This window comes from Antechinus flavipes, chromosome 3, assembly GCF_016432865.1.
Source record: "Antechinus flavipes isolate AdamAnt ecotype Samford, QLD, Australia chromosome 3, AdamAnt_v2, whole genome shotgun sequence".
Taxonomy (NCBI): Eukaryota; Metazoa; Chordata; class Mammalia; order Dasyuromorphia; family Dasyuridae; genus Antechinus; species Antechinus flavipes.
In genome coordinates, this window is record NC_067400.1 from 25,288,799 (window position 1) to 25,305,368 (window position 16,570).

General features: G+C 33.1%; 1 protein-coding gene across 1 annotated transcript in view; it reads right to left on the minus strand.

Moving 5' to 3' along the window:
* WDR49 (WD repeat domain 49) overlaps positions 1 to 16,570 on the minus strand; it is a 181,211-nt gene that overhangs the window by 13,098 nt on the left and 151,543 nt on the right. Inside the window, exons 16-17 of the mRNA XM_051990484.1 lie at positions 8,576 to 8,685; positions 7,444 to 7,590 (exon numbers count right to left, since the gene is read on the minus strand). Coding sequence (XP_051846444.1) covers positions 7,444 to 7,590; positions 8,576 to 8,685 — 257 coding nt within the window. The remainder of the gene's footprint in view (positions 1 to 7,443; positions 7,591 to 8,575; positions 8,686 to 16,570) is intronic.

The window sequence follows — 16,570 nt, forward strand, 5'->3', positions numbered from 1 at the left end:
ATCAATTGTCATAACCTTAAAGGAAAGTAAGTAATATGAAGAAGAATGGAGACAGACTCCTTTAAAAAGTCCTCAGTATCTGAAGGAAGTTAGGAGATAGAGATAATGAGAAAGTGAGTTCTGTGTATGGGCAACAGCAAAGAAAAATGCCCAATATGATTGTGTCTCATGTGAGGAACAAGAGAGGTGTCAGTGGACCTAGATGATAGAGCATGTGCTAGGATATATTGTGTAAGGATATGGGAACAGCAAGAGTGGGCCATATGTGATGGACTTGAACAAACAAATGGAGTATTTGACATTTGATCCTGAAAGTAACAATAAACTACTGGTGTTGATTGAGTTGTGGGAGAGGGATCCCTGAGAATTATGGCTTAGTCTTCAGAGCATTAATAAGCATTCATTTAATTCTCAGTTACTTTAAAGGTGAGATTTTTGTCCGAATCCAAACATTTATATACTCCTGAAGGAACTGAAACCGCATAAATTGTCATTCTTGCAAAAAAGGAAATGGGAAGACAGAAAAAAGTCATTTCTAAATAGAAGAATAGCTCCAAGATTATGAGACAAATGAAAGAAAGGGTTTCACTGTATATCCAAAATTAATAGGAAACACTAGCTTATCACACAGACCATTTGGGGAACTAGTCTTTCAGTTCTCATAAGGAACTTATACAAAAAGACTATTATGAAGAGAATAGTAGCCTTTCTTGAAGAACAGTGGTCAACAAGCATTTATTAAAGTTTAATATGTTTCAGACACTATGGTGTATGTTTGGGATACAAATAGAAAAAGGAGAGAGTCCATACCCCAAGAAAGTTTACATTTCATAATTAGTACACAATATGTTCACAGATAAATCAATTCAGGTTATGTACAAAAAATAGAAAATAATGGGAGACATTAAGAAAGAGAAAATGAGAAAAGGTCTCTTAAAGGAGGTAGATATAGATTAGATGAATGGAGTTGATAGAGATTTATAGAGAAGCGAGTCTTTGCCCTGGACTTTGCATCTTTCATGTGCAGGATATTATTTCTCATAGAAGCTGGGTCTCCATGATTGAGTATTAATTGCTTATGCCAAATTGTTGTGGGGAGAAAACACTCATTTTTGTGAGTTTGGATCATCTTCTTTCTTCTTTTCCTTTTAGGAAAACAAACCAGTACTGAACAGAACCAAGAGTTATCTTGGACCTGGAAAAGGAATCCCAGCTCAAACCAGAGCTAGAAGTGACAACTTCGGGATATAGGTACATGAGAGTTATATAGGCCCTCAATGATGAGATGACTAACTTCTTGCATATAACTATAAAAAAGCAGGCCAATTGACTTCCCTCCTGTTCTATTCACTGTCACTGACTTCCCAAGATCATACCCCGCCATTTCTGTCCTCCATCTGTCATCTACATTACATCCTTAAAGAAAAGGATTTTTCATTTTTGTATTTGTAGTGCCGGTACTAAATTAGGTGCTTGATATGTAGTATGTACTTAATAATTGTGTCTCTTTCAATCATGCATTCAAAGCTTGACTATGGCAGTTATGAAAAAGGAAATCTCATATCTAAGCAATAAGATTCCCTAAACTCCAATCTTCTAGAGATGGGGAGGAGGGGAAGTTAGGCACTACTAGCATTATGGTTGTTTCTTTAGCAGCCTAAATCCTAGAGTTTCTACATTAGCCTCCTAGCAAAAGAAAAATCCTGGACACAGTCAGCCTCTTTGGGAGGAGGGAATGGTTCATATGTTCCCCAAAGAAGAGGGATAATAAGAAATTCTGGGTCATGATGTGGAGAACTGAATAAACTGGACTTTATTCTCCCCTATTCCGACTATGAATTATTGAAACAAGTAGGTCTGATCAGGAATGAAAAGCATGTCTAGCAACCCCAAATGTTTCCCTTTGAAGGGGAATTAACAAGTCTGGACAATTTTAAACTGAAAAGCTCCTGAAGGGGACAGAATTTTAAGATGTGTGTTACTAGCAATTCAAAGTTTGTTATACTTCTGAAGGAATTTTAAAGCCTGGGGAGATGGTAAGAAGAATCTGGAGGACTACACAGGCTCTGGAGAAACATAAGACACCCTGAAGAAAGAGCTTGGATCACTTTGACTATTTATGGTTTACTCTGAGTCCTTAAAAGGATTTTACACTTCCTGTTGAGTGGAATAAAGGCTGTGCCATAACCCATCATGTATTGTTATTTTGATGTTTATATGGAATCTGAGGACCCTTTTACCTACATATATGGACATCAAGACATAACCTATATATTTCTACTTATATTATGAGAGTCTTAACAACAACTTCTGAGAGAAGGTATCTTGAGCCCAAGAAGTATAACGGGGGCAAGGGTGTTAAAGGAGGTAGTAGAAGGAGAAGGAAAATTGAACTGAATCTTTATAAATCTAGAGCTTGAGATGCTGGGAGATTGGCTATACAGAGAATGATAAATCATATTACACTAAGGTGAAATGTAGTAGTTTCAGTGGGAAAGGTGGCACAGGCAAGAATGATTGATTACATTGGAAAATATTGTTCAATATTAAGAAATAAAAGAAGATAAAGTTTCTGTATGCCTAAGAAGCTATTCCCCCACATAACATGAATACCTTATTCAAAAAGGGAGTTGGAAAGCCATGCATACCATTAATTTATTTTTTAGATTGATTATTAAAAAAAAAAAAACAGTGGTTTCTGAGGTAGAAAACATTTCAGAAACATTTTTTTTCTTTCTTTCTATTCCTGGTACTTAGTGTCTTGCCTATTATACAGTATATGCTTAGTAAATGCTTGTTGACTTGTCCATAGTCAATTGTTTATATGCATTCAGATCTATCATTAGTTACAGAAGGTGTCAAAAATCAACACCAAAATAAAAGGATAAAAATGATTCCAGTTAAGTTACATCAAACCATTTATTTAAATAAGGTATTAACCATTTAAAAAAATAGAAAATGGGTAAAAGTGAAGGCATTGATTTGGAGTATCTTCAGTTTTAGGGAAGTTTAATTAGAACAAAACTAAGATTACAATCTATAGAGCAAGACTCCAGAAGCCACCACAAATCTGTACTTGCTTTATCTCCCTACCAAAGGAGAGCTATGGCAGCCAAAGACAACACATTAAAGTACCAGTTGATTTTCCAAACATTACAGGTTAAGAGTACATATAATTATAAGCGGTGTCATTTCATAAGACACAAGCAAAAATTAATGGAAAAAAAAAGTATTTCAAATCCTTGGCATATAACCCATCAAACTATCACTAGAGCATTTAGAAGAGAAACCAGAAATAGCACAATATATATTACCAACAATGGAAGATTCTTGCCAGTATATTTAAAAGAGTAAATTCTTGTCAACAGTGACAGTAGAACCACCACATTTGGATTCTAACAATTCAATCCTCTCAAAATTCTATAAGGAAATATAAATATTTTTAAAAATTAAATGGAGAGTAGTTTGACTTGATTTAGTATTCAAAAAAGAAATTTGTGAAGGTAATACACTTTTAAAAGTTTATTTTCAAGATTTTTTTAAAAGAATGGAAAGATGAATGGATAGCATTTTTACCCCCAAGGTGATTGAGAAGGTATCAGTGACAAATAGCATGTAAACTTATTTTCTCATTTCCATAGCATTTTTGAAACAAAGAAAAAAAAATGACCACTCCATATATGCAGAGAATTATTCATGGAAATAAGAAAAAAGAACAGTAAGAGTTTCATGGATGATTTTCTATGGCAGATCACATCTCCATAGAAGAGTTAAATTTACTGAAAAATATAGAGAATGCAAGATCCCTCTGCATTAATTTTACTACTAATACTAGTGCAATTAATTTGGTGCTTTAAGATTTTAAATGCATTTAATTCAAAATTCTATAACATAGGAAGTGCAAGGAACATTAGACATATTTTGCAGATGAGGAAACAATCTCTTTAAGGTTAAGTAATTTGCTCATTATAATTCAGCTAATAAGTGGGATTCAAACCCAGATTTTCTGGCTCCATCTAGTATTTTTTTTCCCATTATATCATCCTGCTCCAATAAAAAAACTTGTAAGACCCATTAGAGCAAAATACACATAAAAGCTCTCCTCTAACAAGGTATCTCCCATTTAAATGTTAAGAATATATAACTTTTTAAATTAAGGTAATAGATTTTAAAAGTGACTTTTTAAAGTGATATTCTAATTATTAATATCATGTGAGGCATAAAACATGGAGTAATCTGCTTGCCAAAGTGTTCACCATTGGCATGGAAGGTGTCCATATAGAATATAAATGGAAGGATTCCTTATGTATTATGAGGACCTCCAGATATTCCAGGAGGCAAACAACAATTTTTCTTCAAAGTCCTGAATATGGCTGGACACTCTCAATAAGATTTTCAATAACTCAAAACTGATCAGTAATCCACATAAGAGAAAAATAACTGAAAGGAAAACACCTTTTTCCTCAGTAGTACATGGTACCTTTACAAAAACTGAACACATATTAGATCATAAAACCTTTAGAATTAAATAAATGGAAAAAAGCATAAATATTAAATGCATCATTTTCATATCACAATATAAAATAATGCATATTCAATAAGAGGCTATGGAAACAAATTAAAAACTAATTGGAGAATAAATTAAATCTTAAAGAATGATGGGTTAAAGAACAAATCTTAGAAAAATAATTTCATTAAAAAGAATCAACATTAGGAGCAAACATCAAAAAAGCAGTAATCAGGAAAATGTTTATCTTTCGGTACTTCTAGTAATAAAATAAAGAACAGACTAATAAATAGGGTATGCCATTTTAAAAAGCTAGAAAAAGAACAAATTTAAAATTTCCGATTAAATACTGAATTGTAAATTATAAATACTAAAGGTAAGAGTAATAAAATTGTGACAAAACCATTGATTTAGTAAATAAAACTAGAACTTGATTTTATTTAAAAAACAATAAAATAGATTAATTTGTATGATTTTTTTCAAAGAAAAAATTCATTAGTATTAAAAATGAAAGGAATGGAAATACTACTAATGAAGATAAAATCAAAGCAATTGCAAAGTTATTTTGCCCAATTAGATGCCAATAAATTTAACAATTTGAATGAAATGGAAGAAAATTTACTATATACATGTATCTATAGATATGCAGAGATATAGATATATCTCTATATAGATATACTGTCCAGAATAACAGAAGAGGAAATGAACTAGCAAAATAAACCTATTTTGGGGAAAAAAATTGAACAGAACATGAATAAGCTAAGGTAAAAAGCTTCAAAACCATATGTATTTATAAGTGAATTCTACCACATATTTAAAGATCAAATAACTCCAATATTAGATAAATCATTTAGAATTATACACAAAGAAGCAGTTCTACTAAATCTCCGTTTTAAAACTAATATGGTCCTGCTATTTAAACCTGGAAGAGCTTTAAAAAAATAAAATTATAGAGCAATTTCATTAATGAATATAGATACAACCACCTTAAATAAAATATGAGCTAGGAGACTGCAATAATTTACTAGAAAGATTATACATTGTGAACAAGTGGAATTTATACCAGGAATGTAGAACATAAGAAAATCTATTGACCTAATTGGTTATATCAATAACAAAAGGTTCAAAAAATATATGTTACAATAATAAATGCAGAAAAAGTTTTAGATAAACTACAATATTCATTTCTATTGAAGACACTTGAAAACATAGGTTTATAGCAATGGATATATATTTTTTAATTGTATGAAGCATCTACCTAAAACCATCAGCATGGATGATTTATAATGAGTATAAGCTAGAAGCTTTCCCAATAAATCAAGAGTGAAATAAGGATGCCTACTGTCAAAAATATTATTCAAAGTTGTATTAGAAATATTATCAAGAGCAATATGAGAACAAAGACATCAGATTGTATAATGAAATAATAAATGATTTCTTTTTATAGACAATAGAATGACATACCTAGAAAATTCAACTAATGATTCAACTAAAAAGTTAGTGGAAACAATTAACAATTTTAACAAAGTAGCAGAATATAAAATAAATCACCAGCTTTTCTATATCAAAGAAGAGATAGTAAAAGATATCCCATTCAAAATGTATATTGTATAATTTACCTGGGAGTACATACCAAAACAGACACAGGAACTACATGATTATCATTACAAAATATTCTTTATACAAATAAAGTCAGATTCAAATAATTGAAAAATTTTTAATTTTTCATGAATAGACAGAGCCAGTATAATAAAAACCACCCTTTTACCTAAAATAATTGTTATGTTCAATGCCACCCCAATTAAATTACAAAAAAAAAAATACTAAGCTAAAAAAATTAATAACAAAATGCATTAAGTCCTACATATATACATATATATGTGTACACACACACACACACATACACATATTTGTGAAATGGTAGCTTTCTAGGGCAAGGTAGGGAGGAAAAGAGGGAAAAAAATACATAGCAGAGACCAAAAGAAAATTTAGAAGAAAGTGTGGGAAAACAGAATATCTTTGAAAATGATGTGTAGTATTTATTACATTTTTTAAAAGTAAACACTAAAACATAAAATCATGATTTTATATTGAACCCTCTTATATTGCTTGCTGTGTACTTGGAAATGTTTAAAACCCCATGGTGATATTATCTCTGTTATTATCTCTGTTATTCATTCATTTTGTTAAACATTTCCCAATCCTATTTTAATCTGGCTTTACTCAGAACTTTTGCTGACCAGCAGTTTGACACCTCTGATCGTGAACTTTCCATCATTACATAGCAACTATTGTTTTCCTCTTTTGAAACTCAACTGGAGTTCCACATGTAAGGAGAAAGAAAAAGAACTTTGAATTCTAAGGAAAATCAACATCTTCTTTCAGACATATCTTTTGTCAGAATGTTCAAAAAGTTAACTTCTATTTTCTAAATTGAGCTTTCTTATCCTATCATCACACTTCTCTACTAGTAGGGTACAATGCTTCAAAATATCCCCTTAAGTATTCTCTAGAAATAGCACCTGACATGATGAGAACAAGATCATAGCATCAGAAACCAGTCTTTGGCTTTTTCTCTTGGCATTTCTTCTTCTCTGGTCCACTAGGTTTTGAAAATTAATTAAGGTGATTTGGGAGAAGATGGCTTATCAATGGCAGAATCATAATAAGAAATGTTCAGAGAGTCCTGACTTCTGAAAAGTTGCCAAATAAAATGTTTCTGCCTCAAATCTCAGCATGATTCAACAGGCCCTTGACTACCCTTTCAGAAAGCATGCATCAGCAGCCTGAGCTGTCTTAGCATCTGACTTTGCATCCCATTTCACCTTAACCCACATTGCTATGAATCAATTGTTTTCTTTCTTTTATTTCTTTCCTTTTTTAATGATGAGGACATCCTGAAGAGAATAACAATGATACAAGAATGGGAAACTTACTTTCTGCAAATGAGGCAATGTCTTGGTTTTTAGGGCATCCCTCCTCTGGTTTTTCCCCGAAGTATTTCTCAGGATTGACAAGGAAATCAGGTTTGTTCACCTCTGCCACCTCCTCCAGGGCTCCAATGTGTAATGACCTAAATGTACCTTCCAAACAATAGGATTTTTTAAAAAATCATTAAGTTCCCAGAATCAAGAGAATTTTCCATTCAAGTGAACTTTTCAAATCTAGTCTTCCTTAGCATTTGCAGCTGCAGTGCTCAGTAAACTCTGTAAACACAGCTGGGCCAGTTGAATCAGTGGACTTTTTTTTTTAATTCAAAGGGACCAAAAGGCGCCAAACACTCTCCATTCATTTTTATTTTTTATTTTTTATTCCTTAGTTATGTTCACATAGAAACAAGAATTCTATCACATTGGAATATTTCCAATTTCTTTTTTATTCTTAAGAAATAGAGTTCTTTGTGTAGTCCCTTTAAAAGCTAGAGAAATAAGCTCTTTCTTAAAAACAGAAAGAAGAAAGGTCTGAATTCTCTAGTTTTGCTGGAATGTTAACCAAGGTGCCTCTATTGTATTGAATATGTGCACAAGGTGATGAAAATCCATTTTAATTATGTCCATAAAAATGTCTAGGACAAAAAAGAGAGAAATTGAGCCTTCTACTTCACGTGATAGGAGATGAGGGAAAGGAAACAAACAAAGGCTTAATTCAAGATGTCATTCTGTACAATTTCTATTTAATGTTATCAAATAATGGTGGATCTTTTTATAGCTCAGGCCAAATTTTCCACATAACAACTGATTTTTCTGAAAGTGAAGTTTCCCTCAGTCATCAGCAGAGAGAAGATTGGCAGTGGGAGAAATCACATTATTATAGGCTGTGATGTGAACCATAAACCAGTTCCCATCTCAGTCCCTAGAGAAAATATAATTCAGTATGTGAAGATGACCTTTGTTTTGACTTACTTTTTGCAATTCTTTTCTAATCATCAGTAAATCCACTGGCACTTCATAACCGGATCGATCTCTAGCATCTTTTAGTGCTTGGCACATAACGGCACTTAATAAATGCTTGTTAACTGAAGTCTGGGTTCCTAAAGATGAGAAGGATGTGCTAATACTAAGTACTCACTTGATGACTTTGGTATCAGTCCACCATGGCAGAAATCATATGTTTTTTTCTTTAAAGTTATGCTTTCCTTAGAGCTTGTGCAAAAATTTTTATTTTCCTCTAGGTTGAGCCTGGACAAAACAATCCATTATGAGATAAAATATTACTACAAATGAGGAGTAACAACACATTTTCAGCTTCTAAGGATGTTTGCTATTTCAGGAATCAATATTTTTTTATTATCTTGTTAGCCCTGTTTGGGTACTTATCAAGTCACAAGTTTTAATAAAATGTCTCAAGGTGATGTGGACAGAAAAAGGCCAGACATAATTCCCTACCACAAATAAGAAAAAGTTGTCCTTAGATAAGGCAGTGAAACTGCCATGTTGATGCTCCCATGATGCTAATCATAACCCATTCATGCTTTCCTACTCCATGCCAGTCATGTACATATCCTTCCATGTATAAACAAGAAGTCTACCCAAGATTCTAAAAAGCGTTTTCATTTTTTTATTTGCAACAAATAATACCAATAAAGAACATAAAGTATTCAAATTCCTTAATCTTATTACATTTACTTTATAAATCACTTGATTAATGGAATAAAAAGTTAAAATCTTTGGAATAAAAGCCTTTTTTGTTTATTTGTTTGTTTGTTTTTAAATTCATTCTTTCATCCTATTCACATCCATGAAGGATGAGAGATACAAGGAGAACTACACAAAAAAAAAATCCAAAATTATTGGACATTGAAAGGGTGTTCAACAGTGTAATTACATATATATGTGTGTGTATGTGTATATATATATGTATATACATATTTATACACATACACACATATGTATATTTAATCTGAATTATTTGATGATTTATAATTGTCCCCCAAAATGCACAAGTGTTCTAATGACAAAGGGGAGATTTAATAGAGCAGCCTTGCAGATTGACTTGGGGATGGCTCTATATACGTGATTCCTAAATTAGAGATTCCCAAATTTGGGTATTAGAACATCTAGGAAGAGAATCGCTCACATGAGTAACAAGAACACAGTTTCCCAAGAATGGTTGTATGATTCCTCATAGTTTCTGAGATCTGTTATTCAGCAAGTACTTATTATTTATTTTTGGTAAGATTATTGGAGTTAGATAATTTTTCTAGGGGTACACACTTAGTAAAAGTTACATATCTAAGACCAGATTTGAACTTAGATTCTCCTGACTTGGAAGCCAATGTTCTGTTCACTGCACCATCTAGCTGCCCCCAAGCAAGTACAACTCATAGATGGCTTAATGATATAGTGGGTAAAGAACCTACTAGGAATGAAGTATACAAAGTCCATGAAAGCCAACTCCTGACTTCTAAGAAACTAATATTCCATTGAAGAGGCAGCATATATATAGACAACTGTTATTTAAATTTTGGTTGTACTATTTAATATCAGACCAGTCCCTTTTTAGAAGAATATCAGTTTCATCATCTGTAGAGTGAAAGTAGTTATTTTAAGTAATTTCTGGGGGTCTCTGTCAACTTCTATAGTTCTATGATTAAAGCATTTAATTGTAAGCTATATCCCAACACCACCCAGTGACTCTGAACTCCTCCAAATAAAGTCCAATTCTGGGAGATGACTAATAAAAGTAAATGTCTCTTTTTTGGATCATTAATCCCAAACTCCATGATTAATTCCAGAGATAATATCAAAATAAAGTTTTGAAATAATTTATATCTTGGCTCACCGAAATATGAGTAAAAGGGTCCCTCAGCTCCCTCATAAGGGTTCAAGGTAATAACTTATGTATTGTGTATGTCAAAACCTTACTTCACCTCCATAAAATAGAGATATAGAAATAGACTAGATACCCAATAACATAGACAGATATAAATATAGACAAGACACTCAATAGCTCATGAGAGCTCATAAACAGATATAGAAAACATAGGACACAGTCAAAAAGCTCATAAACCACCCTTGGAAGAGAATATAACTTGAAGGCACAATTGAGGCCATCCTTTGACATTGAGCAATGATTTAAAAAAAAAATGGAACACATTGGTAGATGTCTTAAAGAAACACATAGGAAAAAAAAAATAAGTGCTCACTTATATAAGCAGAGATGAGTTGTGCTTAGAAAATTAGACAATATATCTGAACTTTAGGGTGGGGACAGGGTGATATATGCATTTTAAATTTTCTAAGAAGTGTGATCACACAATCTAGCTTTCTAATGACAAAGGGGAGATTTAATAGGGTAGCCTTACAAATTGACTTGGGGATGGCTCTACATTTGTGATCCCTAAATTAGAGATTACCCAAATTTGGGTAAATCACTCACATTGTTACTGAATAGCAGGAATACAGTTTCCCAAGAATCCATGTATGATTTTTCAGAGAAAATAAACATATCTTGGGGGTGCTGTATAAACAATTCCTTTTTCACCAGAGCTACACATACTGAATGATTCATTTTAATAGCAAGGAAGTGGAAGGTGGGAAGATCCTAATCTCAACTTCTATTCTCCATGCTGTGACTTCAAGCTTTAGCTATAGTTACCATATGGGCAGTCCTTGTCTTTTTCCAAGACTACAAGTGATTCAAGAATCCCATAGGGTTATCCTCTTTTTCAAGAATGTTCAATACCTAAAGTCTCTAACTTGGGGAATCTAAAACTTGAGAACCTTCCCTAGTCAACCTGAAAAAATAGAGCTGCCCAAGAAGTAGTAGATGAGATTCAATGATTATACTCAATAAGAAATTAAAATCTATATTTTTCTACCCATCTAACACAACCTTAGTGTTGAAAAACATTGTCTAATTGTCTATCAACTATCCTCTCTTCTGTGGGACAGGGTACTTCCTAGAATCCCTCAAACCAGATGGCCTTTGACTATTCATGTATTTGGAGACAATGAACCTATACTGAGTGCTTAGTATTGCTAATTATGCACTAAGTAGAGATATTTAACCCCATTTATATTTTTCTCATCTTTAAAATGAAAGGATTGGAACAGACTAGATGATCTTCAAGATCCCTTCCCCATCTTGGATATCATGACTCCTTCAAAGGTATCACCAGCCCAATGGAAAGGTATGAACTGATACAAATTCTACTCAACTTCATGACAGGAAGACCAACTAAAAGAGTAAACTCACAACTTAATTGTTTGGTAGCATCACTATTGGACACAAAGAATAAGTCATTCATTTATTTCCATAGAAATCAGTTATTTGGAGGAACAGGAAGTATGGAGCGGTAGTCTGAGTTTTATGTAGTAATAATAGCAGCATCAGTACTAGTGGTAGAAGTAGTAACTGACATTTATATGGTACTTTAAATTAGTTAAAGTGTGTCATATCTTTAGGGAGATTTCCACTTATTTCTGTGCTAATGAGCACGATAATAAATACCATCCTTCCTATATATGTGTTCCATTTGATTCTCAAAAAATCCTGCTGGGTTATAAAGACATTATAATGATTATCATTATTAACCCAGTCTACAATGGCTCAGAGAAGTTAAATGTCTTACCCATAGTACAAAGTTAATAAAGATCAGTAGTCATGACTCCAAAAGCATCCCTCCATTCCCTAAATTATGGTGCCTTTCATTATTGCTTATTACCATCTGCATGACTTTCAATACTTGAAGGAGTCTTAATTTTGTGAATGCAGATACTCCTCCACAAAGTAGCTCCATGCCTTAAATGGTTTTCATAAGTTTGATAAGGGTAGAACAAGGATCCTTTGCCCTGTGTCTCAACTTCTGGTGAGAATGGGATTCTCTGAACTTATCTAGGCTGAGTCTCCAATATTTGGGGGAAGTACTCAAGTTGGACAAATTTTATATCCTCCCAGCTGTGTGTTCAACTTTCTGAATTTCAATATCATGCCATGTACCTTCAAGTTTCTCCATCACCCCATTTTCTAGCTCCTTTTTGGATGTTGTTTTCCCCCATTGGATTGTAAATTCCTTCTTTGCTTGTGCGTGTATCTCCAGTCCTTACAGAGTTGTTCTTGTTTAATAAATGTTTACTAAATACTTGCTATCTTGATTTATTTTATCCAACAGTAGGCACATAACTTATTACCAATCAATCAATAAGCTCTAACATTAATATGTGCTAGGCATTAGAGTTACAAATCTAAAAACAAAATTGTCTCTGTCCTCAGAAATTTTATATTTCAGCATAAGACAATGGGCACGTATATATTGATAGGAACAAAACAAATATAAAACAAGTATAAGGCATTATTGAGTCAAATAGGCTAAAACACCTGCAGCTGAGGGAAAATTCAAAGATGCAAAGGTGAGGACGAAATATATTTCAAGCATGAAGGATGGCAAATGTTACCCACTGGGATATGAAATGTCATGTATAATGAATAACGGGAAGGTGAGTTTGGAGAGACCAAGGAAAGTATGAAGGGTAATAGATGATAGACTTTGAATTATAAAATAAAGAGCTTTCAATACTAATACACCAGCTTATATTTGATCCAAAGATAACAGGGAACCACTACAATGTATTAAGTAGAGTAGTATCTTAGTCAGAAAAGTACCATTTTGGCAACTGCATTGAGGGTGGATTATAATGAAAAACAACAATATTAAACAGGGTAACCAAAAAAGAGGCTCTTGCAATAGTCAAGTAAGAGGTGGAAAGGGATCAATTCAAAGCCTTCACAGCTTGGTAGGAGCTACCACAGTTGGTGGTTTACTGGGGCAGACTTTGGAATCCCAAGTCACCTCCATATTGTAGTGGGTCTCAGCTTAAAATATTTACAGAAATGTCTAATCTAGTAGAGAGATTGAAAGGAAATTTGATTTAAAGAAACAAATTTTGAAGAGACCTTTGAACCTCCTAGAGGATAAAGAATCTATTCAACAAATGGAAACCTAGTCCATCCTATAATGGGAAAACATCAATTGTCAGAAAGTTTTTCTTTAACATCTTTTAAATCTGACTATCTGTAATTCTGCCCAATGCTCCTAAATGTGCCTTCAGGACCAAATATACCAGTTGGGTCACTGGGAACAAGTAATTTCACAATTATTAGCCTTAGTTTCTTCACTTGTAAATGACAATGATATTACTTATATAATAACAAGCATTACAAGAATATTTAATGGAAAGCACTGTGTAAAATCTACAAAATGTTACAGAGAGGTTTGAAAATTATGTTGGAAAAGCATTTGCAACAATGCGTTTATCAGTATAAACCTGGCCATGCCAGCTACAAAGCCCATGTGTTAGGGTATCACCAGTCATACAATCAGTTCTATGAAGAAGAAAGTCTTTGTTTCTTCTCCATTCTATCAATTATGTCCTTTTTAGGAGGTGAGAATACAGGAACATGAGAGCAATGATGGATCACTTGATGTAAAGGCAAGGCTGCAGCCTTTCAATATTACAAACATGCAGAATGACTATGCTAAAGCATACAATAGGTGCTTGTTAAAGCTTTATAAATTTGCCATAGAATCCAAAGACAGTTCCACATTGTCACTTGTAAGATCTGCTTTAAGTAATGGGTGGGCAGTATTAGAGAATCCTTAATGGCTCTCAAATTTCCATCAGTCCAAAACTAGTATAACTTAGTACACCACTGCAGTGCCATGGTGATGTCAACATGACTATCAGACCAGGTTGAAGGAACCTTTGACCTGACCACAGCACAGAAAAAGCTTCCAAGGTTCAATTATCATAGAGAATAAGTGTTTCTGCCCCACTCCCACTCACCATTCAAAACTCCTCTGCCAGGGGGTCCTTCTCTATCATGCAGAGTCAGCTCATATTTATACTCAGATGTGGGTTTGAAATCTGACTATAATTTAGCAGTATCATGTGACTTTAAACAAGTCATTGATCCTTTCTGAGCCTTCTTTATTTAAAAAAAAAAATGAAGTTGGATAAAATGACCTGTAAGTCTTTGATCTGTGATCTAATAACTCTCTTAGTATTCCACTACTGTTGCCAAGGTCAGGAGATTTGTCTTCCCACAACCACCCCAAAGTTGCTAGGGTGCCATTTTTCAGACTTAATTCTCAATGACTCATGCAGACATCACAGCCTGTCATTTGTCACACATTCTACAGACTGTTATTGCTACAGATAGCTTGCAAAAGTCGCCTGTCATTTTCTCCAATGTTTCATTTCATCTTTACCAATGACTTTAAAGATGATTTCAATCTTTTGTGTATTTCTCTTTCTGTATATTTATCGACCTTCAAATTTTATTTGCTGACCATATCTCATATGATGTTTTGGTAGGATAAGAAACTGCTTAAATTTTTAAACCATTCAATCATATTCCCTTCTGATACTACATAAATTTGGAGTGTTTTTAATGATCTCAATAGTCTTTAAAATTTCTGCCTCAATATTCCTTCTCTCTCATCTAAATGGGCTGCAATTAATTGAAGTTCCTTTATCAATCATCAGTGCTAAATCTTTTAGCCCAGTTTCTCAGCCTTTATAGTAACATTTTATGGAGGCAATCCCTCATGCTTATAATATATTCTCACCTGGCCTCCACCTCTTAGAATTCTACCTTCAAGATTTAACCCACATGTCATCTTTTACCAAGTACTTGTCCTAGACTTACTATTATTCTTCCTCCCTAAAATATCTAGGATCTATATATCTTCTTACTTGTTTGCATTGCATAATGGATGTAATCTACAAGGGAAGTGGCTGGTTACCATTTCCATTTTTGAATCTCCAGTGACTAGCACAATGTTTTATGCCTGTTTTTATTAGTTGAATTGAAGTAAAACCAGAAAATTAAATTGAGTTGAATTTGAAGTAAAACCACAAAAGAGAGAGAGAGAGAGAGAGAGAGAGAGAGAGAGCGCTATGATCTCATATTTGAATAGCTGTGATGTACAAGAGGGCATATTCTTGTTCTCCCTTGTTTCCAAAAGCAGACCTGGATTCATGGAGAAGTTACAAATTAGTACATTTTGCTTCAAAATAATAACAGTGGAACTTTCCACTGTTATTCCAACAATGAATGCATTAACATTTAAAAGAATGTGTTCCAGAGAAGGGACTGTAGAAAATGAATTTGGATCACAATATAACGTTTTCACTCTTTTTGTTGTTGTTCACATGCATTTTGTTTTGTTACTCATTTACTTTTTTTTCTGATATTTCTTGTGCAGCAAGAGAATCGTATAAATTTGTCTATACATAGTGGATTTAACATATATTTTCAACATGTTTAATATATATTAAATTGCTTGCCATCTAGGGGAAGGAGTGGGAGGAAGAAGGAGAAAAGCTGAAACAAGACTATTCAAGGGTCAGTGTTGTCACATTATCCCTGCAATATGTTTTGAAAATTAAAAGCTTTAAAAATAAAAAAAAGAAAGAGTTGTTTCTTTCACTGGAGGAATTAAATCAGAGGAATAATGATTATTACTTGGATGCTGAAGGAATTTTCTTTAATTGGATTAAAACTTGAATTAAATGATCTTTAAGTTCCCCTTCACCCCTACGATTCCAAGATCATTTAAGTATGCGACCCTTACAAACTGTATGATCCTGAGCAAGTCACTTTACCTCAGTTTCCTCATCTGTAAAATGAGCTAGAGAAGGGAAATGACAAATCACTCCAATACCTTTACTAAGCAAATGTCAAATGCAGTTACAAAGAATCTGACATAATTGAACAATAATCTTATTGAAAATTTTCCAGATTTGCAAAAATTTTCTGTTAGTTTAGAAATACTACATTTTTTATGTCTTACATCCTTTTCTAACATATTGTTCTGATCTGCATTTTGTTTTTTTTCCAGAGATAGGGTATTCTGCTTGCTATATGCAGATGTTGGAAATGAGAGTTGCATTGTATTTTTAACTCAATTACTAACTTACTTTGAGGCCTTTTGGCAAGATTTTAAAGAAATATACTAATCTTCATATGTTTTTCTAAACTGATAGTTAATATCCTTTCCACCTACTTTCTAGTTAAATTATTATAAAATACTTTGATCACCATGGAAACCAGACACTA